At 39.9% G+C, this 26,701-nt stretch overlaps 1 protein-coding gene across 1 annotated transcript in view; it reads left to right on the top strand.

Moving 5' to 3' along the window:
* Positions 1 to 26,701, top strand: part of cyth1b (cytohesin 1b) — a 54,312-nt gene that overhangs the window by 7,149 nt on the left and 20,462 nt on the right. The window contains exons 2-5 of the mRNA XM_055653893.1: positions 8,051 to 8,115; positions 16,278 to 16,344; positions 23,073 to 23,191; positions 26,356 to 26,436. Coding sequence (XP_055509868.1) covers positions 16,285 to 16,344; positions 23,073 to 23,191; positions 26,356 to 26,436 — 260 coding nt within the window. The 5' untranslated portion in view covers positions 8,051 to 8,115; positions 16,278 to 16,284. The remainder of the gene's footprint in view (positions 1 to 8,050; positions 8,116 to 16,277; positions 16,345 to 23,072; positions 23,192 to 26,355; positions 26,437 to 26,701) is intronic.

Raw genomic sequence — 26,701 nt, 5'->3', positions numbered from 1 at the left:
CTCACCTGTGTGCAGACCTGTAAATTGATGCTACAATCATGATTCATTCCCCAACTGTAAACAGATTGAACTTGTGGTGATGAAAGCAGAATGCTCAATCTCATCATTTGCAATAGTTTATGGTCCATGCAACAGGGTGTTAAAACTGAAGGATATTGTTATTTCATTTTCATTTTGATCCGTCTAAAGAAAGGTCCCAATCCGAAACATCATCTATCAATTCCCTCCACATATGCTGATTGATCTGCTGTGTTCTTCCATTACTTGATGTTTCGCTCAAGATTTCAGCATCTATAGTCTCCTATGTCTCTGGTATATCATCTTGATGTTTGTACTTTACCAAATACACGATGCTTAATTCATTCTTTATTTTCTCCAAGGCCAACTCTTGTCTGAAGGAACAATCCACATTTACATGTTTGTATGGAATTCATCCTGTTGATCAGTTGTAGTTCCCTTACAGTGAATCTGTTCCCTGACAGATAGAAAGGATGCCAATTTAATTTTCAAATTAGAATCAATAGGAGCACGTCACCAAATAAAAATGAAATCAGCAAATATGGAATTCATGTGAACAATTTATACTGAACTGCAATTATAAAAAAGTTGTTTCAGCACAGATTTCTCAACTTTGTCAGTTGTTCACTAAAGACACTGCTTCAGCAAAATCTGTGAGAATATCCTGTGTGATGTGCAGTGTTGATCTTGTCATGTCGCCTCCTTTTGTCCTGTTTTCACTCATTACTGTGGGAATGTTTCGAAACATTGCTTTCAGTTCAGTAATCATTTTTATTAGAAAGGATATGAAGTCACACAATATTTTATAGAAACAGAGGGTGCCTGTGACATTGTTGTGAATCAATAGGCAACAAAATAACAACCTGAAAAACCTTAAAACCATAATTTTGAATTTAGCAAGTTGCATTTCAGGAAGCAGTGAGGATACTTGTTAAGCTACAGTGATCCAACATGTTTAAGTCATTTAATAAAGCACTAATTTAGAATTAGGAATTTCCTTGAATGGTAGGTACCTTTTGAATCTGATCTTTAAGTCAACATAAGCTTGATCATTGGTATTCCAGTCATCCAGAATTTTGTATTTTATTCAATCACATGTTAATAATCAGCCGAGTCACCTGTGTTACATTATCAAATATTTCATGTGCATACTATTTTAAGGTGTTGGATCTATAATAAATGTTGTCCTTTGGAACACTAGAAGTGGAAATGGAAATCCATTATGACTTTAAAAGATTGTCTTTTATGGTGCTGATTAAATATTTTATAGTACAATTGCACAATGGCACAGCTGGTACAGCTACTGCCTCACAGTGTTTGAGACCCAGGTTCAATTCTGACCTCGAGTGCTATCTGTGTGGGATTTGTACGTTCTCCCTGTGACTGCATGGGCTTCCTCTGGGCGCTTCCGTGCCCTCCCACATCCCAACAACGTGCAGATTAGTATGTTGTGGGAAGGAACTGCTGTTGCTGGTTTAAATCGAAGATAAACACAAAAAGCTGGAGTACTCAGCGGGTCAGACAGCATCTCTGGAGAAAAGGAATCTGTGACGTTTTGGATCAAGACCCTTCAGACTCATGGGTGATTAGGTTGAGACTGGCCATTGTGCAATTGTACGAGAAAATATTTAACTAGCACCATAAAAGACAATCTTTTAAAGTCGTAATGAATTTCCTTATCCAATTTTAGTGTTTCAAAACATTCGTCATAGACCCAACACCTTAAAATAGTATGCACTTATAATAAATTGGATAATGTAACACAGGTGACTCGGCTGAGCATCATAGTCTGAAGAAGGGTCTCGACCCGAAACTGCACCTATTCATTTTCTCCAGTGATGCGCTCTGATCCACTGAGTTACTCCAGCTGTATATTTTCATGTATATTTTTTCATATTAGTACGTTAATTGGCGATTAAAAATGGCCCTAATGTGTAATGGATGCGAAAGTAGGATAACATAGAACTAGTGTAAACAGATCGATGGTTGGCATGGACTTGGTTGGTCGAATGATCTCTTTCCATGCTGTATCTCTAAACTAAAGATTGCACATAACAAGTTAAATGTAAGGCAATGGTTTTCTGTACACAAGCAGGTAGAGTTAGAGAATTTTGATTATATAATCACCATTCACTGATTCATTGCTTTCACCAAGACTTAAGCTACTGTCCCACTTAGGCGATTTTTTTCGGCGACTACAGGCGATTAGGCTGTTGCCAGGGTGTCGCCTGTATGGTCGTGAGTAGTCTCCTCAAGTCGCCTAAAGAGTCGTAACGTTTTTCTGGCGCCGCTGGATTTTGAAATGTTCAAAACTTTTCAGCGACAGTGGGCTTGTCGTAGCTTGTCTTCTCCTGTCGTAGGTGCTGTCGCCAAGATGAGGCAGGTTGTCGCCAGTTGTTGGTTGTCGCTGGGTGCTGACTTTGGTGAATTCCATTGACGACTACCTACATCAACTTATGGCAATCGGCGACAGGTACCGGCGACTGAATTGTCTTCAGATGTCTTCAGTTGTCGCCGACAGGGTCGTTGCCTGTCGTAGCTTGTTGTGGGTGGACGTAGGTTGACTTTGGTTGTTGCCTGTGTGGTCGTAGGTTGTTGTGGGTGTGGTCGTATTTGGACATCCTAATGGGTCGCTGGTTGTCGGTAGCTTGACATCGACTAGGTGGTAGGTTGTCGTAGCTTGTCGTAGACATTGTCGTGGGGGGGGTCCAATCGCCGTTTTTTTGACGGCCTGCTACGACTGTGACAGTCACCAAAAAAATTGCATAAGTGTGGCAGGCTCTTTAGAATGCTAGCATGAATTTATCAGACACCGTGTATCTACTCTGTCATCTAGGTTTTCATTGTGAGTGAGACGTTTATGTCATAATTGACTGAGAGGATTGACTTGCACAATGATACAAGGCAGATTGTCCACCCATAGCATGTGGATGTCACAAAACCAGCGGCGCACTGAAACTGGTCAGTATTGAGCTTGCTGAATTCCATGGGAGTTGAGCTGATGATAAACATCTTGCTGAACATAATGGTGATGCTGGCCTTTGTGACAGCGTTCTTTCTCTGTGCATTGTCTTTGAAGTCTTGATGAAGTGTTGATGAAATCTTGATGAAGTCTTCTGTGCCAAATGGGTGACAGATCACAATTTAGTGTATAACCAACAAGCAGTAAGCAAGGAAGTGAAATATTTATGATAATCTGAATAATGTGATCATGGATTTCCCTTTCCATCTTACTATGTAGCTAACAAATACACAGAAGTGTATAAGAATAAATGTATGCTAATAGTAATGTGTTGAAATGCATAATGCTGCTGTTGATCTCTGACCAAATAATATTTGATCTGCATTGGGACATTATTCTTTGGAATGTGGGAGATAAGGATTAATTTATAGAGGTGTATAAAATCATGAGAGGCAAAGATGTAGTGAATAGACACAGCCTTTTTTCAAGGTGTGTGGAATCAAGAACTCAAGGTCATAAGATTAAGGAGAGAAGGGAACGATTTAACTAGAACCTCAGATGTAGTTTTCTCACAAGGTGTGGTTACATATATGGAACAGCTGCCAGAGGAAATGGTTGATGCAGATACTATTCCAACATTTAAAAGACATTTGAATCGGAAAGGCTTGGAGGGATATGGACCAACACACAGGCAAATGGTGTAGTAGGATATCTTGGTTAGCGCAGATGAGTTGGGCTAAATGGTTCTATGACACATTGTAAATAATAATTAACTACATGGGTCTAGTGGCTTATGTATTGTAATACATTGTCCATGTTAAGAAAGAAGATTAAATTTGAAAAGGGAAGCGTAAGAAATTAGAATGAGAGATTAGCCGAACATCAGTGAGTTTAAGTTGGACAAAAATGCTGGAGAAACTCAGTGGGAGAGGCAGCATCTATGGAGCAAAGGAAATAGGCAACGTTTTGGGCCGAAACCCTTCTTCAGACTGAACTTATAGAGGTGAAGAAGGGTTTCGGCCTTCAGTCTGACAAAGGGTTTCGGCCCGAAACATTGCCTATTTCCGAAAAGTAATGCGAGAGATTTGAATTAAGTGAGGTGTGGGTCCAGATGTACACTTCAGAAGGATAAAATAACAATATAAATGATCCTTCGTTATGGTCATTTGGATTATAGAATTTCATCTTTATGAATTCACAAATCATATATTCCAAGTGCGGCTTCGCCACGCTTTGTACAACTGTATCATTGCATCCTAACTTCCACACTCAATTCACTGACTGATGAAGGTCAATGGGCCAAAAGCCTTTATCACCATCTTGTCTACCTGTAACACCACTTTCAGGGAACTAAGTGCCAGTACGGTTTGATCCCTCTGCTCTACAACACTCCCCGGGGTCCTATAGTTCTCTGTGCAAGTCCTGCCTTGGTTTGACTGCCAAAAGTACAGCATCTTACATTTATATGAATTAAACTTCATTTGTCACTCCTTGGCGCTGTTACCCGGCAAGATCCCATTGTAATTCTTGATAACCATCTTCACTATCTATGTTTACCACCTATTTTAGTATCATCTGCAAACTTACTATTCATGATGGTGATTTCTCTGAAGAATGGCCTCAACCTGAAACATCACTTATCCATGCTCTCCAGAGATACTGCCTGACCTGCTGAGTTACTGCAGCACTTTGTGTCCTTTTGTGTATTAATCAGCATTTCTACTAATCATGCCTTGTATATTTTCATCCCAATCCGTTGTGTTCAGCAGCGGATTGAGGGTTACCACTAGTCACAGGTCTCCAGTCTGATAAATAACCTTCTACCATCACCCTCTGTGTCCGACGATGAAACCATTTCAGTATCCAAATGGACAAAAGATGTATGAAAATAGATAAAATATGTTATCCATTTTAGGTTTTGAGCTCTAATTTCTTGACTCATGCACATATAATGTGATTTTCTTTCACGTGGTAGGTCTATTTTGATATCCAGATTTTTTCGAGAGGTTTCCAAATTTACTGCAATTTGTTGTGAGCCATAAAATTAAATTATCTCACTGAATTTGATAATAATTTAAAAGTTTGGCTCCATTCAAACTGAATACTGAAAGTTGATAATGGAGTCATAAGTGACTGCCACCTATCTCCAACCTCCCCTACCCCCACTTATCTGATCTGCCCTTTTTTATTCCCTCTTTCCTTGTCCGTTTTACCATCGTCCAACCTTCAATTTGTGTTTGGTCTGTATACAGCATCTGTAGTCTTTTGTGTCTCCAATGCAGCTGCTTGGGCCCTTAAGGTTTGGAAACCGACAAAGACTCTGACAAGTGCCCTCCCACTGTGAACCAACAGTTGGGGTACTATCATTTCTGTTAGGAGAAAAACATGCTGTAGGAATACATCTCCATTATAACATGGGTTTCAATGGGAAATAGTGTTTTGCATTACCGAAAATTACGATTTGGAAGGCTTTCAAGGAATGTAACCTGTCCTTTACGTGGGAGTCACCTGTAAGCAATGGAATCTAAACATGTTCATTGGATTGTAAGATGTGCACGCAAGATTGCTGTGCAGAGTGTTATAATTGGGTACAGTTCAATCATTTTTTAAACTATAAATCAAAGATCGGGACAATGAGATTAACAGGTCGTTCTTTGACTAAATTTGCAGCAACCTCTTTTAAACAAGGTTTGAAAAGCCTTAGGGATCTGAAGCCAGTCTGCCGAGATCTCTCTGTTGGTAGTTTTTAGGGCAGAAAATTGAAGCAGACATAGAATTAGGTCAAGAAAGGATGTCATGTAGAAGCCTGAAACAGCACTTGTAGTTTCCAAATGAGTAAAGAAAATAGAATTAGAAAAGGGATATGGAGCAATGCTTTCTCTCCAGAGGAATGACAAGACACTAATGAGGACTAAGGAATATACTATTAAATTGTGCAATATGATGATACCAATGGTTTCCATAAGTTTTTTTTCTTAGCAGGTATTTCCAGTAATAAGTGTTGTAATATCTGTGTTGCCATCATTCAAATTAGCTGTTAAACCAAAGCTCCATGTATTATTACCTCAGAGATAATATAAATGATCTGAATGATCCCATGCCGTTGTTTGACGAGGAACAGAGGAGCTTTGCATTTATCTCTCAATTAACATCACTTAACAAATACCTGTCCATTATCTCACCCACCCGTTTTGGTGAGATCTTAATCGTTCAAAATTAGTTGCTGTGATCCTTTGCATTAGAATGTTTTTAAATTGTTTGACTATTAAATATTATAGGACATCCAAAGATCTTGAAAGGCACAACCCACAAGCAAGTTCATTCTTCCCTTAGCAAGTATAATGAATTGATAATGCAGTACTAATGAAAGTCATTACATTTTCAAGAAGGATGCTAAATGTGGGGGCTTGGAAATACTTCTGAGATATAATCAGGTGCTGTATTAGAGATCTCCTCATAAAAATGGGATGTATAAAATATATCAAGCTTTGAATTGTGTAAGGAAGGAACTACAGATGCTTGTTTAAACCGAAGATAGACAAAATACTAGAGTAACTCAGCAGGACAGGCAGTAACTCTGGAGAGAAGGAAAGGGTGATATTTCCGATCAAGACCCTACTTCAGACTGATGTCAGGGGAGAGGGAGATACATAGATGAGGTGTGAAAACAGAACAAAGGGAATGGAGATCAAGGAAAATGTAAATTCTACATTTTTGAGACGGCAAAGACAGTAATAAATATATAGCAAAACATCATAAATTATGATTACTAAAATGTTAATGCTACTAAATCTAATATTGTCAAAGGCCATGGTATTAAAACTTTCAAAAAAGTATCACAAATCATCAATAAAGTTTTCAATATATGCCTTTTGCATGTTGAGTGCTCAAAAGGCAACTATATCCATACTTCCGTATGCTATTTCATAGGACGGGGCTGATGGGTCAGAAGGAGTCTCCAGAGACCAATAGTGAATGCTATTTTCCTGGTTGTAACTGAACGTGTTGAAGGGGATTGATGGTGAGGATTATGGACGATCATGTGTTTGTTTGAGGAAGGCACGGATCATTACAAACTCAGCAAAAGCAACAGATTAATGTATCTACACTATTATTGGATAGGTGGCTGGTGGTGGATCTGACTACATATTGAGTCAAATTAAATGGGAGCTGTGAAATATAAGGGATTTTGGATACACGTATTTTGATTTTCTTTTCTGTCAAATTAGTTTATGGAAATTTTAGACGGGTTGCATAACAGCTATCTCATTTGCTAGAACCATCGATCTTACTGGTCAAAAAATAATTGTTTTACAACGTTTTAGCTTTTTTCTCAGAACATGTCATGATTTTGAATGTATTTTAAATATTTTTATTATTTTGAGAATGACCAACCTCTCCCCTCAGCAGAAATACATTTTAAGGGTGTATTTTTCCCTTCGCTGTGTCAAATTTTCACTCTGGTGAAGTCTACACATTATGTCAAAAAACCTTTGCTCCATAGTATTAACTTCTTTCTTCAGAAGTTATCTGAACGTGGTGTCAGTATTGCTGTCCTGATGATTAGAGTGATTAATTCTGCCTAACATAATCATAGGAGACCACCAATATATAATTGCTTATCTTCGCGAGGGATGAACTAACCGCAAGCCATGAAGGTTTTTTGATCTGAAATATAGACTTTTGTTTCTCCTTCCAAAGTGCTGCCAAACCTGCTGCAAGTTTCCAGCATTTTCTAATTTTTATTACAAGGTCATTTCATTATTTAGAGATTTTAAGCCATATTGAGTTTCGTACGAAGGTTGCATTTTAGCTGTCATAACAGTTTCTTTCAACACAGTTAACATGTCTGCCCACGCATCTAAGGGAAGATTTCTCTGTTAGGTTTTTCTAATAAAATTGAAAGTACTTTTACATATATTTATTGAAGTACATTTACAGACAATGACTTGAGGGAATATAGTCCCCCGATTCTTCAGTTTATATATTTTGTTAATAAATGATTTGTTTGAAAGTAATTACATTCCATGTGTTTGGTGGTGTTATTTATTGGATCTTGTCCTTTTATAGCGGTTGAAGGATGAGATAGCAGAGGTTACGAATGAGCTTGAAAACCTTGGTTCAACAGAAGAGAGGTAAGAACTCATTTCTATTTTCCCTTTGTTCTGTGCTCATTACTGCATAATATCCTGAATTATGGTTCAACCTACATTACCTCATATTGATAATTTAAGATGCAAGTATTGTTGGCCAGCAAGTTCCTTAAAACTACTGCCACTACAATGCATAACTTTACTGGAAATGTTGTAATACCATTTATGCAGGGGAATGTGTATGAGGAAGTAGTTAGTCATGAACTTCTAATTGTCATTGCGTGAGGCAGACTTGTTGGGCCATCTTATCTCTTCCTGTTCATTAATGTACATATTTTAATGGTAGTTACTGCAGCAGAGTGGCAGCAGATTGGAGGAAACCCCGTTGTTAGGTGTGGAGTGTTACATTGCAGAAATTGGTGCATTCCAATTCCATCTGATATAAATTTTGACCTGCTAAACGGTTTGACCTTTCAAACATCCAGGACGCTAAAGAGAATAAGACACTTTGTAAGTCATTGCAATACTGAACCAACAAGTAATCCACCAAGATTATTAAGAAGTTGTATAATCAAATACTCACCCATACAATAAATACTGTATTTACCTTAGTTTCAGAGGTAGTGCATTAGACTTTATTCCTTCAGATGATAATTTGATGACATATAATAATTGAGTATAATATTTCCTGTGTAAATTCTCCAAAGAGAAGACAGATATGTTTCAAAGGCAGTCTGCGGTCAGTCAGGGAAACATAGAAACATAGAAAATAGGTGCAGGAGGAGGCCATTCGGCCCTTTTAGCCAGCACCGCCATTCATTGCGATCATGGCTGATCGTCCCCAATCAATAACCCGTGCCTGCCTTTTCCCCATATCCCTTGATTCCACTAGCCCCTAGAGCTCTATCTAATTCTCTCTTAAATCCATCCAGTGATTTGGCCTTCACTGCCCTCTGTGGCAGGGAATTCCACAAATTCACAACTCTCTGGGTGAAAAAGTTTTTTCTCATCTCAGTCTTAAATGGCCTCCCCTTAATACAGGGAATACAGTGGTGACTACATTAGTTGCCCACAAAGTACTGTAAACTGCAGATCCTCGCACAGCAATTTAAAATTGCATCTGATCCCTACACTAGTACATGATAGAAACATTTTAGAGAGAGGGACCTGTGAATATTAGACCAAGATTCACTCTTGTGGCTGAATACACATGGTGATGTCTGGAGAAGACTGTTGATCTTCTGAATAAATGATCATGCTTCAAGAATTGTAATTTATGTTTGTAAAAAATAAACAGCAATTCCCGAAGGCAGGTTTTGATTTGTTTAAATTAATCCTTATATTTATGCATGTAATAATTTGAATAATAGTTTCCCCAAGCTCTAATCAGCCATTGAGAAGATGATAGCGAATGGCCACCATGTTCTCCTGACTAATCCAAAAAGCAGTGAACGCTGCATCATCAGATTATTATGTCCATGATAAAATATAATTGATTATTTTTTAAGTATACTGCAATAAAAACCAAAATTTTGGAGGAACTGAGCGGGTCAGGCAACCTGTCCAATACTTCATCAAATGCTGCTTGACCTGCTGAGTTCCTCCAGTGGTTTGTTATTTGCTCAAGATTCCGAACATCTGCAGCCTCTTGTGTCACCAATACACTGTAGTAAACTGGTAATACAATTCTTCACAAAATTATATTACAACATCTATGATAGATTACATTGTAATCTTATGTCTTGGGTTTCGTGTACAGATCTTTGTGATCAAGTTGTATGATAGATTTAGTAGTCAAGTGGTACTCATAGCAATGTGTATTCAATGAATCCCAAATAATAATTCTGAAATTTGAACTGAAACAGCAACATTGAAAATCATTTGGTCTCAGTAGTTTATATGACATGACAAGATCTGAACATGAAGAATCTTGATCATAGAACAGTACAGCACAGGAATAGCCCCTTCAGTGAACAATGAACATGCCAAACATGATGCCAAATTAATCTAATCTCATCTGTCTGCAATTGATCCATGTCCCTCCATAAAGAATCATCAGAGATATCTTGGAACTCCCACCAACCATTTTCTCTGTGAAGCTCTTTAAAGCTGTACCAAGGTTTTCATTTGTGAGTCGCAAATCCAATTTGAACCACATAGACATGTATGTCAGCAGTGAAAGAGCTGTAAGGTTATGTGAAGTCCAAGCATTGGATAATTGCCTGGCAAAACTATGTTAATGGGATGTGTTAATATTTGGCAGGTTTACCATGGCAACTTGTTTGAGGTGTCACATCTTCCTCCTGCTCTGCTCCAGTTTCCTGCACACTCTTATCAGCTTGGTTATTGCCTCCCGCCAGTGACACTGCTGCTGCCTCCACTAAAACATCCTGTGTGCCAAAGCAGACTATCTTCACTTTGCTGTGCTTCCCACTCACCAACTTGAGCTGCTTCATTGCCAGTTTATAAATTGAGTTCCTTCTGTCTGTGCCTTATTGGCCCAGTGACAACTTGTTGCCTGGCCTATTGCTTGTTCCGAACAGCCTCTGGAAAAGTTGAAGTATATGTGAGAAGTATCTACACCTTTGACAAAACTAGGAATTATTTTATTTTTGATGTGCATTGTTCTGGTCACCCTTTTATAGGAAAAATGAGGTTAAGTTGGAAAGTGTGCAGAGAGGATTAATGAAGACTTGGAGGCTGAATTATAGGGGAAGTTAGCAGACTAGGACTTTATTCCTTTGATCGCAGGAGGATGAGAGGTCATATTGTAGAGATGTGTAAGATCCTGAGAGGATTAGAGAAATATTTAATAGAAACCTGAAGGGCAGTTTTTTTACACAGAGGGTGGTAGGTATATGGAACAGGCTGCCAGATGTGGTAGTTGAGACAGGTACTTTCACAACATTTAAGAAACATTTGGACAGGTACATGGATAAGAAAGCTTTGGAGGGATATGGGCCAAATGCAGGCTGGTGGGATTAGTGGGGCAAGTCAGTTGGCGTGAGCAAATTTGATGGAAGGGCTTGTTTTCAAGCTCTATGGCTCTATGACTGTAACATAAAAGGATTGTGTGACTGCATTCATTTAAAGAAACAGTGACGACTTGTGTCTTCAGTAACCCCCACCTCTCCTTGCCCCGGGAACTTCCATTAATGCTCCTCGTGGCCACACCCAACCAGGCAAATGCACAATGTCAAATCCTAATCCGTAAAATTAGTTCAACCTATCTCACTCTCCACATTGCACCAGAAGTGTAGTTACAAAACAATATTTAAAATCTCCTCAACAAATGCAGATAATGGATTTATTTTTCTGTCGCAAGAGAGATTGGATTCGGTTTGTATATACATTTTTTGTCATTATTATACCATATCACAATGATTCAATAGTTAATTACATTAATCACGGCAGAGTGCATCTCCTTCACTTCTGTTTGGCTGGTTTCCACTGGTGGCTTGTGTCTGGAGCACAAGATCAGTGTTGGTGTAAAAAATTATTTATTTGAACTGTCGGAACAAATTATGTTATTACAAGCTGTGCAGTTTCAATATCAGTGTGGAGTTTTTGGAATGTGTTGAAAGCTTTCACTGGTTCAGAGTTCGAGCGTCAACCATCTACTTTGATGTTATTCATGATGAACATTGTCATTAAGACGTTCTTCCCGGTCGTAAATACATCATCCAGAAAGATTTATGCACCCAGTCTTGTGTGATATATTTACGAATTTCTAGTTCCCAAGCCGTAAGCTCTTTCTGAACATCAGAAGCTGGTTTTGATATTGTGAATATATCCCATATAATCAAAAGATGATGTCTTTGAACATTATAACTATTTAACAAAAAATGAAAGGCCTTTGAAATCATCAAGCTGTGAAAGGCCACCAGGATGTTCTGGGCCACAGTGAAGTTTCCTTGCCATTGAGGTCTTGTTATCTCTCTGTCCAACTCTGAGAGTGAGAGGACAATTGGATATATGAGTGTGTATCTGCTGGTAGGAGTTTTGGGACAATATGGAGGCAAGAATCTGGGCAGTAGGATTCAGGTAATTGTTAACATGCACATCTTGCTGTCCAACCACGGGGTGGATGCGTCCGTTTAAAAAAAGGAGGCAGCATTCCTCTTCATTGCTCACACCTTTCTCTTTTTGAGTAATCTAGTGATGTGAAAAGTATCGATAGCCCTGAGCTAGATTAGTACATCTGCAAATATAGAATATTATTCATTTTAAAATGTAGTTTGAAATATGTTTTGTTTTCCATAATTCAAAAAGATTAATAATAACTTTAATAATAACTTTACTTGTTAAGCACCTTAAAAACAACCAAAGCTGACCAAAGTGCTGTACAGAAAAAAGAAAACAAGCAAGACATCATAAAACAGGCAGAACAACAGAACATACAACTAACACGAGGCGCATAAATTACATACAAAAAAATCCAAACAATAAATTAAAAAACATAAAACACGAGTACGAACAACGCAGCAAAACCAAGCAAATAAAGTTAATAAACAATTCAACACCTCACTGGTCTACAAAGGCCATGGAGAATAGATATGTCTTCAGGAGTGACTTAAAAACAGCTACAGAAGGGGCCTGTTTAACGTGCAGAGGCAATTCATTCCGCAATCTCGGAGCCGACACAGCAAAGGCACGGTCCCCTCTGAGCTTCCGCTTAGTCTTTGGCTCAATCAGGAGCAGCTGATCATCTGACCTGAGCGGGAGGGCGAATAAGGGTGAAGAAGCTCAGATAGGTAGGACGGGGCAAGACCACTTAGGGATTTAAAAGTAAATAAAAGAATTTTAAAACGAATCCTATACTGAATAGGCAGCCAGTGGAGAGGCCAAAAGGTGTGAAACATGATCATGCTTTCGTGTGCCAGTCAAGAGACGAACAGCTGCATTCTGTACCATCTGGAGACGGGCGATGGAGGACCGACTAACCCCCAGATACAGTGCATTGCAGTAATCCAGCCGGGTGGTAACAAAGGCATGGATTACCGTCTCAAAGTGCTGCCTTGACAAAATCGGCTTTATTTTTGCCAGCTGCCTCAGATGGAAAAAACCAGATTTAACAACAGCCCTCACCTGACAGTCAAATTTAATCCCCAGGTTCGTGATGTTAGGTTTGAGATATGCAGACAAAGAGCCTAGATCAACAGGGGGGGGGGGGGCCCAGAGGTGCCACCAAAGATCATTACCTCTGTCTTGTCATCATTAAATTTTAAAAAGTTCAGTGACATCCAGGCCTTTATGTCACTGAGACACTCAAGCAGGAGCCCGACAGAGTGTACACCCCCCTTTCCCAGAGGCACATAAAGCTGACTGTCATCAGCATAAAAGTGGAATGAAATCCCGTGCTTCCTAAGGATGGAACCGAGTGGGAGCAAATAGAGTGAAAAGAGGAGAGGGCCAAGAACTGAGCCCTGTGGGACCCCACACGAGAGAGGAGCAGAGGAGGATACAGAGTCCCCAAGGCTGACACAAAAAGTTCGATCAGCCAAGTACGACCTGAACCACTCCAGTGCTATGCCCCTGATACCCACCCACTGCTCCAAACGGGAGATCAAAATTTCATGATCCACTGTGTCAAAGGCAGCTGACAAATCTAAAAGCACGAGGACAACACAGTCACCTTGATCAGTAGCCAAAAAAATATCATTAAAAACCCTCAAAAGGGCCGATTCTGTGCTGTGCCGGGACTTAAAACCGGACTGGAAAACCTCCAAAACGTCATGTTCCTCCAAAAAGGCCATCAATTGCCTGTGCACGATCCTCTCTAGGACTTTAATATGTTAATATGTTTAATATGTTCATGAGAACAGAAACGGTCTTTGACAAGGGTTCAACATGTGTTTATATGCAACTGTTGAGTGTTTACCTGGCTGGCGTTCCAGATTGTAGCTTCTGTGAACTTGAGATCCAGAATTTCATAACATCATATTTTCTGATGCCATAGAAGTCAATTTCAATCCATCGTCTATACAGTTCACAATGAAATTTTATTCTCCCAATACTTTTTCCTGTCACCTGTCTTTCCCACTTTCTTATTAACTCACTTCAGATTCCATTCCTTGTCTACATAATAGAGGGCATATATAGTGCTCATTTAAAACCTGCACATCTTTGGAATGTAGGAGGAAACCAGAACACCCAGCAAAACCACACAACACCAAAAAAAAGACACAAAGTGCTGGACTAACTGACCGTTTAGGAGGTAACTCCGGAGAACGTGGATGGGAGATGTTTTGGATTGTGACCCCTCTTTAGATCCTAATTACAACACCAAAGGTTAGAATTGAACCTGGGCCTTTGGAGCTGTGAGGCAGCAGCTTTACCAGTTTCATCACAGAGCAATCCCAAATTACCCAATTTCCATCGATCATTCCTGTGCCCACTGGCTCAGGCACAGTAATAGTTTTAAAATTTGCATCTATTTAAAAAAAACCCTCTTACTCGCCCTATTCTAATTCTAACCACCTCCTGCTCCACAAACCCTTGATCTCTCTAATTCCCTAACTCTCATCATTCCAGTATTAAACCTTCAGCTGTCAAGGTCTAGAGCTCCCTGCCTGGACCTCTCACCCTTTCTTTCCAATCTCTCCAAATGAATGGGTGCATGTCCTAATATTTACGTGGATCAATGATTAATAATGTTTGATAACATTCCTGCGAAATGCTTTTGGATATCTTACTACTTAGAATATATTATGTAAATCACGTTGCTTATCTGTGTGATGGAGGGTCTCAAAGCACTACCTGCTAACACAATTAACATTTATTTAAAATTGTCTTGCAATTTGACATTACACTGTAAAATGGCAACAAAATCAAAAACAATTTACAGGGTAGATGCCAGTCAGGTGTTTAATCTATTTTTACTTAAATTTACATTTTCATTTTTAAATTAAAAGGAAATCTATTTGTGTAGGTTTGAAAAGTCTCTGAAAATAATACAAATCTGTTCAAAACCCTTTGACGCAGGCAAGTGTCGAAGGTCAGCGAAATGGTGGGGGGAGAAGAAGTGGGATCAGGTGCAAGAGATGCGTTCCCACGGGTTCTGAAGCCTGTAGTGTGCTAAAATGTGTCCAGGTACATTATCGGAGTATCAGCAATCGCACTGAATACATAAGACATTCAGGCGGTTGACTGTAAGCTAGGTCAGAAGGTTAGTTTTAAGGAGTGACATAAAGAAGAGAAAATAGGTGAGTCGGGGAATTCCACTGCTATGGATCTTGCATTTACTGGAACAGCCGCTCGTCTGATATCTGAGATCTGGGCAATGTCCATCCATAATTGTGGCGATGAGCCACTTTCTTGAACAACCTTTCACGACAGTGACCACATACACTTGCTCACCATGTGATTTTGGATGGTTAATGTGGTGGATAAGAGGGGAGGTCTTGAAGAAGCCTTGGTGAATTGCAGCAATGTTGTCTATTGGTGGTATATGTTGCCGCAACAGTACATTGGTGGTGGTGAGAGAATATATATTGAATAGTTATCCCTCTATTCTAAACATATTCTCTCATAACCACCAAAGTGACAATCAACATTACTTTACTTTCAATTGTTTTTCTGGGTGTCCCTGTAAAAGCCAGCATTTCCCTATTTCCTAGCCAGTATTGCCCTAACTGCCCCTGAAAAGATAGTGCTAAGCTATGTTCTTAATCCACTGCAGTCCTTCTGGTGCAGGTACATTCTGAGCTATGTAGCCTCATCTCTTATAGCATGAGAACACTTTTACTGTTGGTAACCGAGTGCAAATTTCATAGACTATCGGTAATTCAGTTCCTCTCCTTGGGGGTTGCCTGTGGCTGAACCCAATAATTTGCAACCTGAATGATGCCAAGAAAAGCTTCCAACCACATAATGTAACGTCACTAAGGCTGCCTCAATGCACAATACATAATTTGCACCACTTGATCCCGTGCACCTGCTGTCATTATTCTTGGTGGTAGAAGTTGTGTGTTTGGGAAGTGTCAATGGAGTAGCCTGGGCAAGTGGGTGCAATGTCCTTTATAGATGGTGCACTCCATAGCCCCTGGTGAAGCAATTAAATTTATGGTGGCTCAGGATGTCAGAATTGGGGGAGTGCAGAGTCTTCCAGTATTTTGTTGTTGTCATGTTTAGTATACTTGTAGATAAATAGTCATTGATGACTGTACTTTGCAATTAACATTTGATTTTAATTTATTTTCCAGAAAAAATATGCAGCGGAATAAACAAATGGCAATGGGTCGGAAGAAATTCAATATGGATCCCAAGAAGGTGAGAAATCTTATTGTTTCTGTATTTTCAATGTTTTGAGCCAGTATTTTTATTGCTGGGTATGGCTGATATACTGCCCTCATATATTAACTATCAACGCAACAACTATTGGGTTAATTCAGTGATGATTGAAGGGAGAGGTTGAGGTACAAGGGAGGCATTCTGATATCTTCCTCTTCTGTGGGACAACATTCGGCCTTAATTCAGGCATGAGTGTCAGGGAGTAGTAAATGTGATAACGTATTTCAACCCATCAAGGGTGCTAATCTCAGCAAACATGTAAATTGCCCCATTGTTCTCACTTAATCAGTTGAAGGTGAGTGGTACAGATTTGCTGGAAATTAGTAAATGTTTCAAAAACCGCTGTAAATTCACAATTTAAGCAAGATATTCAAACAATTAGAGCAACGTTGTTAAAAAGCCATCTTTCAGATGGCAATAAATGTTTAAAGTTACAATTCATGGGTATCAAAAAATAAGGGACAAGGTGCTGGAGTAACTCAACAGGTCAGCCAGCAACTCTGGAGAACATGGATAGGTGACATTTCAGACTGGGGTCTTTCTTCAGACCTGATGCTGGCTGACCCTGTTGAGTTACTCCAGCACTTGATGGGTTTTTTTGCAAACCAGCATCCATAATAAAAGAAAATAGGTTGATATAAGGAAGGGATAGAGATTTGTATCCTGCTCACATTCTTTTCTAAATTAGGAAAAGTAAGTAAGTAGGTTTATTGGCTAAGTATTCACAAACAAAGAATTTGCATTGGTGCTTCGCCCACAAGTAACAACATGACATACAGTGACAGTTACGAATGACTCGGATAACACTGAACATTAATAATAATAAAACATTAATGATAAAACACCATTGATCAAGCATGTGAACCAACAGAATACCAGATCAAAGGCAGGCTGTACATTTTTGGCTGTTGAGTAGAGCAACTAGTCGTGGATAAAAACTGTTTTTATGTCTGGCTGTGGCAGCTTTGACAGTCCGAAGTCGCCTTCCAGAGGGAAGTGATTCAAAGAGTTTGTGGCCAGGGTGAGAGGGGTCAGAGATGATCTTGCCCGCTCGCTTCCTGGCCCTTGCAGTGTACAATGGTGTTGTTCATCAATGGAGGGAAGGTTGCAGCCAATAACCTTCTCTGCCGATCGGACGATTCGCTGCAGCCTCCAGGTGTCGTGTTTGGTGGCTGACCGGGCCAATGATGGAGAAGGTGAGAACAGACTCTACGATGGCCATGTAGAATTGGACCATCATTGCCTGTGGCAGATTGTGCTTTCTCAGCTGCCGTAGGAAGTACATCCCCTGTTGTGCCTTTTTGACTGTGGAGTCGATGGTAGCCCCCTACTTAAGGTCCTTGGAGATGATGGTTCCCAGGAACTTAAAAGACTCCACAGATGTGACTGTGGTGTTGTTGATGGTGAGTGGGGTGAGGGGAGGGGGAGCTCTCCTACACTCTTCAATCAATTCCACTGTCTTAAGAGCATTGAGCTCTAGGTTGTTGCGACGGCACCAGGACGCCAGCTGTGACACTTCCTGTCAGTAGGCAGATTCCTCCCCATGCTGGATCAGTCCAATCAGGGTTGTGTCATCCGCAAACTTGAAAAGCTTGACAGAGGTGCAGTCGTTGGTGTAGAGTAGAGTAGAGGAGAGGAGAGAGTACGCAGCCTTGCGGTGCTCCTATGCTGAGTGTTTGCGCGTCCGAGATGTGCTTTCCCAGCCTCATATGCTGCTTCCTGTCTGTCAAGAAGCTGGTGATCCACCGACAGGGGGTCAGGCACAGTCAACTCGGAAAGTTTGGAGTGGAGTAGCTCTGGCACAATGGTGTTGAATGCAGAGCTAAAATCAACAAACAGGATCCTCGCATAGGTCCCCTGGTGGTCCAGGTGCTGTAGGATGAACTGCAGGCCCAGGTTGACGTTGTCATCCACAGATCTATTGGCCCGGTATGCAAACTGCAGAGGGTCCAGCAGGGAGTTTGTGATATTTTTCAGCCTTTCTAGTGTCTTCATGAATACAGAGGTCAGTGTGACGGGCCTGTAGTCATTAAGACAAGTAATCCTTGCCTTTTTGGGTACAGGGACAGGGAAAAGGATAAGCAACTTTTGATTTTCCTGTTAAATGGTATTAATTGTCCTCTACAATCATTTTATAGTGTTGAGCTGATGTTCTTCTAGACTGATAGGTGAATGTAATGTCACCAAATAAATACTGGTGCAGCAAACAGATAAAAAGCCATAGGATCAATAATAACAATAGTAACTCACATTTATGAAAGAGGTGCAGACACAAACAGGCTTCGATGGAAGAGAAGTGAGAAAAATTAACGTATTTTACCTGAAGAAGAATGCACACCTCGTGTTTCCAGGTTGCACATTTATGGTGCAGGGTCTTGACATGAAATGTCAGCCATTCGTTCCTTTGTCTCCACACTGCCTAACAAGCTGAGTTCCTCCAGCAGTGCACATCTATGGTCTCTAAAGTACAACGTGACAGTCCATCTTTCAAGTTAAATATTTGCTCCTTAGTGAAATATATTACAGTTTCAAAGAAGTCTGTAGTACTGTATGGTCTTATTTATGCCATCTTTTTGGATCATTAATTGGACTTTTGGGCAATTGCACCAATTGCTGGCAATTTTAGTTTGATTGAAAACTAGGAACTAGGATTGCCAATTGAATCACATTACTCAACGATTAAAAGAGTCCCAAATTGAATTGTGTGATTACATTTATATTTTCATCAGTATCTCCAGAAAAATGGTAATGTGATTTTGTACCTTATGCAAGCAGAAAACAACTGCTGATATTTTTGTTACTTTGATCTCTAGTGAAAATATTGACAGCATCTAATTCTTCAACACGTCATGTTATTTAAGTTACTTAACTCTGTTGTCCATACATGCACAGTGTTTAGGAAGTATATAAATCCTCAGATTTAATGATACTAGTCTGTTTTTATATGTATGTGTTGTGCAATTTATGTGTGCAGTAAAAAAAACAAGTTTTAGATCTTGGAAGTGGTGAGAAATGTTGCACTTCACACATTTTATTTTTTCTTCTTTACAGTCTTTGTTTACCCACCTCAGCAGTATTAATAAACATTTAAAATTGCTTCACAATAGTTGCTTTACTAACATTGACGTAAGCTATGTCTAAATACATGCCAAATTTGAGAAATTGCTGCAATCCATTTAGCACTTTATCGTTTCTTTTATGGCTGAAAATTATGATTAAAGGGAACAGACCTGAAGCTTACGTTTTTGGTTAGAGAACGGCAACAATGAGAGAGGAAAATAATGAAATATCATTCTATTAAATTAAGAATAATCATTATTTTACTCCGTGCATTTGCAGTAATAAGGCTGCGTGATCAGTAAAGTATCTCTACAACTCGATGAAAAGCTTAGTTATATTTTGGTTTATTATCCTCATTTATCAAGAGAGACTCATTATAAAAGCTCATTTGAGATTTGTTGGAGACCAGCCAATCTGCACACAGGCAGGATTCCTATGATGAAAGAAAGTTTAATTATAGTAATTGCCTTCATTCCCTTCCAGGATATTTGCAAATTATTGACGTTAACAATTGAGCACTGTTGTATTGCATTGTTTATAGTTATGCAAAATTGTTATTTCTCTGAATATAATTAAAAAATGACCTTGCATTTATTTTATGATATTCATAGATAAATAAACTTTTTGATTTTAAAAAAAGATATGAAATAAAAATGAACCAAACTGGAGACGCTCAGCGCATCAGGCAGCATCTCTGGGGTGTGAAACAGAGTTTCTCTTTGTAACAACCTTTCTCTTTAGTTTACACTGGATATGTTTTTTTAAACAATCTCTCATTAACATTGGTGCAGTAATGTTATAAACACCTTATAAAACTTGTGATTGCACACCATTCCCCATAGAATCACATAATTAACCTGAATTCAATTCAATTCAATTCAATGAACTTTATTTTTCTGTTAGGAACTTTGGTTTCTGCAGCCATACAACAAAAAGAAACAATTTCACAAGACACACAACCAAACTCAATTCATACAGACATCCATCACAGTGAATCTCCTCCTCACTGTGATGGAAGGCAAAGTCTTGTCTCTCCCCTGCTCTCCATCCTCCCCCGATGTTAACGCCCCCGGGGGGCGATGGTAAGTCCCGTGGCCGTTAAAGCCGCACTGGGCGATGTCAGCCCCGCAACTTGGGCGGGAGAAGCTGCCGCCGCGGGTGCTCCGGAAAGCGGTCTCCCACCAGGGACCCGCGAGCTCCCGATGTCACCGTCCACAGGCCTGCAGGTGGAGCCTCCGAAGCTCCGAAGTCCGGCCGCAGCAGCGTGCCACCACAGCTCCCCACACTCCGAGGCTGGCCTGCCCCATGATGGTAAGTCCGCAGGCCCCGCGACTGGACCCCCCAGGTTGTTCCGGCTCCATGGTTCTAGGCCCCAACGTCAACGGAGACCCGACAGGGAAAAGGTCGGGTCTCCCGTGCAGGGAAGAGATTTAAAAGTCCCCCCCCCCCCCCACCCCGCCCCTCACATATGCACAGTTAAAAACAATATAAAAACCACAGCAAACTACACATTGAACGGGACAAAAAAAAGGACAGAGGGACTGCAGGGGCCGTTGCCATTACAGCGCCGCGATTACAAAACCCTTTCATTGCAGTTATAACATTATTCTTCATTCTGATCTTTCGATCATCATACAGTGCCCTCCATAATGTTTGGAACAAAGACCCATCATTTATTTATTTGCCTCTGTACTCCACAATTTGAGATTTGTAATAGAAAAAAATCACATATGGTTAAAGTGCACATTGTCAGATTGATTTTATTAAACGGTATTTTTATACATTTTGGTTTCACCATGTAGAAATTACAGCTGTGTTTATATATATCCCCCCCCCCCCCCATTTCAGGGCACCATAATGTTTGGGACACATGGCTTCACAGGCGTTTGTAATTGCTCAGGTGTGTTTAATTGCCTCCTTTATGCATGTATTTTTCAGCCCCTTTATTCAGCCCCTAGTATTTCCTCCAGTCTTTCCATCACCTTTGGAAACTTTCATTGCTGTTTATCAACATGAGGACCAAAGTTGTGTCAATGGAAGTCAAAGATGCCATTATGAGACTGCGAAACAAGAATAAAACTGTTAGAGATCAGCCAAACCTTAGGCTTACCAAAATCAACTTTGGAACATCATTAAGAAGAAAGAGAGCATTGGTGAACTTACTAATCGCAAAGGGACTGGCAGGCCAAGGAAGACCTCCACAGCTGATGACGGAAGCATTCCCTCTATAATAAAGAAAAATCCCCAAACACCTGTCCGACAGATCAGAAACACTCTTCAGGAGTCAGGTGTGGATTTGTCAATGACCACTGTCCGCAGAAGACTTCATGAACAGAAATACAGAGGCTACACTGCAAGATGCAAACCACTGGTTAGCCCCATAAATAGTACTTAAATGAGCAACCACAGTTCTGGAAAAAAAGGTCTTGTGGACAGAAGAGATGTAGATTAACTTAGATCAGAGTGATGGCAAGAGCAAAATATGAAGGAGCGAAGGAACTGCCCAAGATCCAAAGCATACCACCTCATCTGTGAAACACGGTGGTGGGGGTGTTATGGCCTGGGCATGTATGGCTGCTGAAGGTACTGGCTCACTTATCTTCATTGATGATACAACTGCTGATGGTAGCAGCATAATGAATTCTGAAGTGTATAGACACATCCTATCTGCTCAAGTTCAAACAAATGCCTCAAAACTCATTGGCTGGCGGTTCATTCTACAGCAAAACAATGATCCCAAACATATTGCAAAAGCAACAAGGGAGTTTTCACAGCTAAAAAATGGTCAATTCTTGAGTGGCCAAGACAATCACCCAATTTGAACGCAATTGAGCATGCCTTTTACATGCTGAAGAGAACACTGAAGGCCCCAAAATAAGCATAAGCTAAAGATAGCTGCAATACAGGCCTGGCAGAGCATCAACATAGATGACACCCAGCAACTGGTGATGTCCATGAATCACAGACTTCAAGCAGTCATTGCATGCAAAGGATATGCAACAAAATACTAAGCATGACTACTTTCATTTACATGACATTGTTGTGTCCCAAACATTATGGTGCCCTGAAATGGGGAGACTATGTATAAATACTGCTGTAATTTCTACACGGTGAAACCAAAATGTGTAAAAATGGCCTATATTAAAATCTGACAATGTGCACTTTAACTACATGTGATTTTTTTTCTATTACAAACCTCAAATGGCGGAGTACAGAGGCAAATAAATAAATGATGGGTCTTTGTCCCAAACATTATGGAGGGCACTGTAAGAACAGATTAAAAAACACTTTAGGGATAAGACATACACACTGAATTCTTCCATTGCATGTTTATTGAACAAATGATAAAGATAAAAATAATAAAATTAGAAGCAAAATTATTGATAGCCTATACACTCTATCAGATAGATGGTGTTTGTTAAACATTTTAAATCTAAATCAAAAATGTTCTGTCTTTAAGATTGTTTTAATCTTTATCTCTTAATTGCATCACATCTGCACATTTGCTTTCAAAAGCATTCCGTCCTCATGTTTCTCTACTGGACTGTATTCTCCAGTAACCATGGTAATGGGATAGGTTAAAATAAATGCTCTAATATTGTTTTATAATGTCATCAAGTGAATTTTAACTGTGTTCTCTGTTACAGGGGATTCAATTCCTGATTGAAAATGAGCTATTAAAGAATACTCAAGAGGATATCGCACAGTTTTTGTATAAAGGAGAGGGACTAAACAAGACTGCAATTGGGGATTATCTTGGAGAGAGGTAATATGTTTATTAATTTTGAACCACCTATTTTGTGACAGCACAATCTTCCACTTCAAACTGAATGTAAACCATGGAATATTACTCTATTTTCTGCTTTCATAATCTACTGCAAAATCAATCTCAGATTTTATATTATGAGACTCTTGAGAATTGGTGACAAAACAAAATTCTCATCATCATGCCCCAGAAGGATGGTTCTCAGCCCCTTACTATACTCCTTATACACTCACGACCTTGCGGCCACATTCTGTTCAAGTTTGCAGATGACTCCATTGTAGTGGTGGGATCTCGAACAATGATAAGGCAGGGTACGGGAAGGAGGTTGAGAGCTAAGTAATATGATGTCAAGACAACAACCTCTCCCTCAATGTCAGCAAGATGAAAGAGCTAGTTATTGATCTGGAAGCCTTGAGAAATACTTGTTCCAATCAGCATTAATGGTGCCAAAGGGGTCGAGGGTTTCCAGTTCCAAGGCATAAATATCAAAAAACAATCTGACCAGGCCAATTCACATTGAAGCTACAGCCAGAAAAGTTCACCAATGCCTCTACTTCCTCAGAAGACAAAAGAAATCCAGCATGTCTCCAACAACTCTGACCAACTTCTTAAATGCACCTTAGAAAGCATCTTATCGAGATGCATCAACTTGGGTTAGCAAAAGCTCTGCCCAAGACAGAGAAATTGCAGGGAGTTGCAGATGCAGCCGAGTCCATCACACAGACCGCACTTTTCACTTTTGACTTCATTAAGGGTACTGATTTCCCCAGCATTGAAGGGGACTACAGAAGTTGATGCCTCATAAAGGCAGCAAGCATCATACTCTCATTTCACTCCTGCCATCAGGAAGAAGGTATAGAAGCCCGAAAACTGTAATGTCCAGGTTCAGGAGCAGCTTCTTCACAACAACCATCAAGCTATCAAACACTACAACCACCAAATAAGCTCAAACTACATAGACTGGGGGTGGATTGATTTTGTCTTTGCACTATTATTGTTTTTTTTAAATATATACTGAATTGTTGTTGTTGTTTATTATGATGTTTATAGAGTATTATGTTTACGTATCTGTTGTGCTGCTGCAAGTAAGAATTTCATTATTCTATTTCGGGACATATGGCAAAACACTCTTGACTCTTGATCTGCACACTTCACGCTGTCTCGGATACAAAAGCTTTAAAAGCACATATCACCGGACTCGGGAACTTCCCCTCTGTTATCAGACTATTGAAAGATCTCCCATAGGATAAGACAATCCGCCAACCCAGCTTCATTACGGACGCAATGTTATGATCCAATGCTGTAAAACTACATTCTGCACTCTTTTTTCTTTGCTTTACCTGTTGTATTTGTGTATGGCTTGATTATAATCGTGTATAGTATATCTGATTTAATTTGATAACGTGCAAACAAAAACCTTTCATTGTACTTGGGTCCGTGACGATAAAATACCAATACTCGTCTAATATTTTGGCTTAATGCCGACCTTTGCCCATGTGTTAAGTACGGAGCTAATTTATTTAGGTATGGAATGCTGCAGAGGTTAATAGAAACATAGAAAATAGGAGTATTCCATTTGGCCCTTCGAGCCAGCACCACCGTTCAATATGATCATGGCAGATCAACCAAAATCAGTACCCCGTTCTGGCTTTTTCCCCCATATCCCTTGATTCCCTTAGCCCTAAGAGCTAAATCTAACCCTCTCTTGAAAACATCCAATGAATTGGCCTCCTTTGCCTTCTGTGGCAGAGAATTCCCCAGATTCACAACTCTGGGTGAAAACATTTTTCCTCATGTTAGTCCTAAATGGCCTACCCCATATTCTTAAACTATGACCCCTGGTTCTGGACTCCAACATCGGGAAACTTTTTTCCTGCATCTACCCTATCCAATCCTCGAAGAATCACTCTCATCATTCTAATTTCCAGCGAATACAAGCCCAGTCGACCAATTCTTTCAATATATGTCAGTCCCGCCATTCCGGGAATTAACCTGGTCAACCTACACTGTAATACTGTAATTGCTTACTTTCCAGCACAGTCTAAACAGCTGACGTAAAGATCCCATTTTAATTGAAAGTAGGATTGGGTCACATACAAACCAGCTGTCGCTATCTTGGTCAGAATTTTGCCTGATAGTGTGCTCCCCTATAGAAGGTGGGGGGTGAGTTTTTTTTAGGTGAGAAGAATTGTGTATTGTGAAGCCACTACATTCTCACACTTTGTTTAAGAAGGAACTGCAGAGGCTGGAAAATCGAAGAGACACAAAAATGCTGGAGAAACTCAGCGGGTGCAGCAGCATCTATGGAGCAAAGGAAATAGGCAACGTTTCGGGCCGAAACCCTTCTTCAGACTGATGGGGGGGGGGTTTCGGCCCAAAGCATTTTTCCTTCGCTCCATAGATGCTGCTACACCCGCTGAGTTTCTCCAGCATTTTTGTGTACATTCTCACACTTTTTGTCTTTTCATTTCTGTCCTTTGCCCAACTATCTACCTATCAAAGGCTTTGACCTGCCCCTCTCTTCCAGCTTTATTCACCTCGACACCCCCGGCACCACAATCCATCCATGTTCTCCAGAGTCGCTGCCTGACCTGTTGAGTTACTCCAGTACTATGTGTCTTTTTTTGAGTTGACATTCGCTGGTACAGCAGACAGATGAATGGCAATCAAAATTTAATACAGAGAAATGTGAAGTGATGTACTTGATCAGAGAGAATGATGGTAGCCATTAGAAGTGCTGTCAGTCTATGAGTAGTATGCAGGAACATGGAATTGTGTTGTTAATGGACATAAATCCTTGAAAGTCGCAGGATAAATTGAGGAAGTGCTTAGTAAAGAAATAAGATTCTGGGATTCATAAATGGGTGAATAGCATACAAATGCCGGGAAGTTGTGCTGCAATTGTATAAACCACTGGTTACGCTAGAAGTGTGGTGTTACTTCTAATTCTGATCACCTAGGATCTGAATGTCTTGGAATGTGTTCCAGGGATGAGCGATTTTAGCCATCTGGTCGATTAGGGAATTAGTCAACTCCTCAGGGAAACAGCACAAGCATGATAGGCTGAAGGGCTAGTTTATGTTGTACTTTATTCCAAGTGACTTATGAATTAACAAATCGATGCAACACTCATGATATCTTGTTTACTTTCTGATCTTTTGCAGAGATGAATTCAATCTCAAGGTTCTCCATGCATTTGTGGAGCTTCATGAATTCACAGACTTAAATCTGGTGCAGGCTTTGCGGTAAGAATGAATAGTCAAAATATCAGAAAATTTAAGTTAGCATTTAGGCAGCCCAGCAGTGTTTGCCTTTACCTCGACCCTCACAAATAAATTGAAACTAACTCGCTTATCACCAGTGGCCTGCTGCTTGTGAAGTGGCAATGGGCTGATTATAAGATTATTGGAGATGGAAATTAACTTATTGTCTCCCTACTGATCCATTTACGCAAGTTTTAAATCAATCTCAAAGTATATTTGAACTGCGTGTTACATGACTTTATGGCAT

This window comes from Leucoraja erinacea, chromosome 23, assembly GCF_028641065.1.
Source record: "Leucoraja erinacea ecotype New England chromosome 23, Leri_hhj_1, whole genome shotgun sequence".
Classification (NCBI taxonomy): Eukaryota; Metazoa; Chordata; class Chondrichthyes; order Rajiformes; family Rajidae; genus Leucoraja; species Leucoraja erinaceus.
The sequence above is the reverse complement of the archived record's forward strand: the minus strand, read 5'-3'. Positions and strand labels throughout refer to the sequence as shown.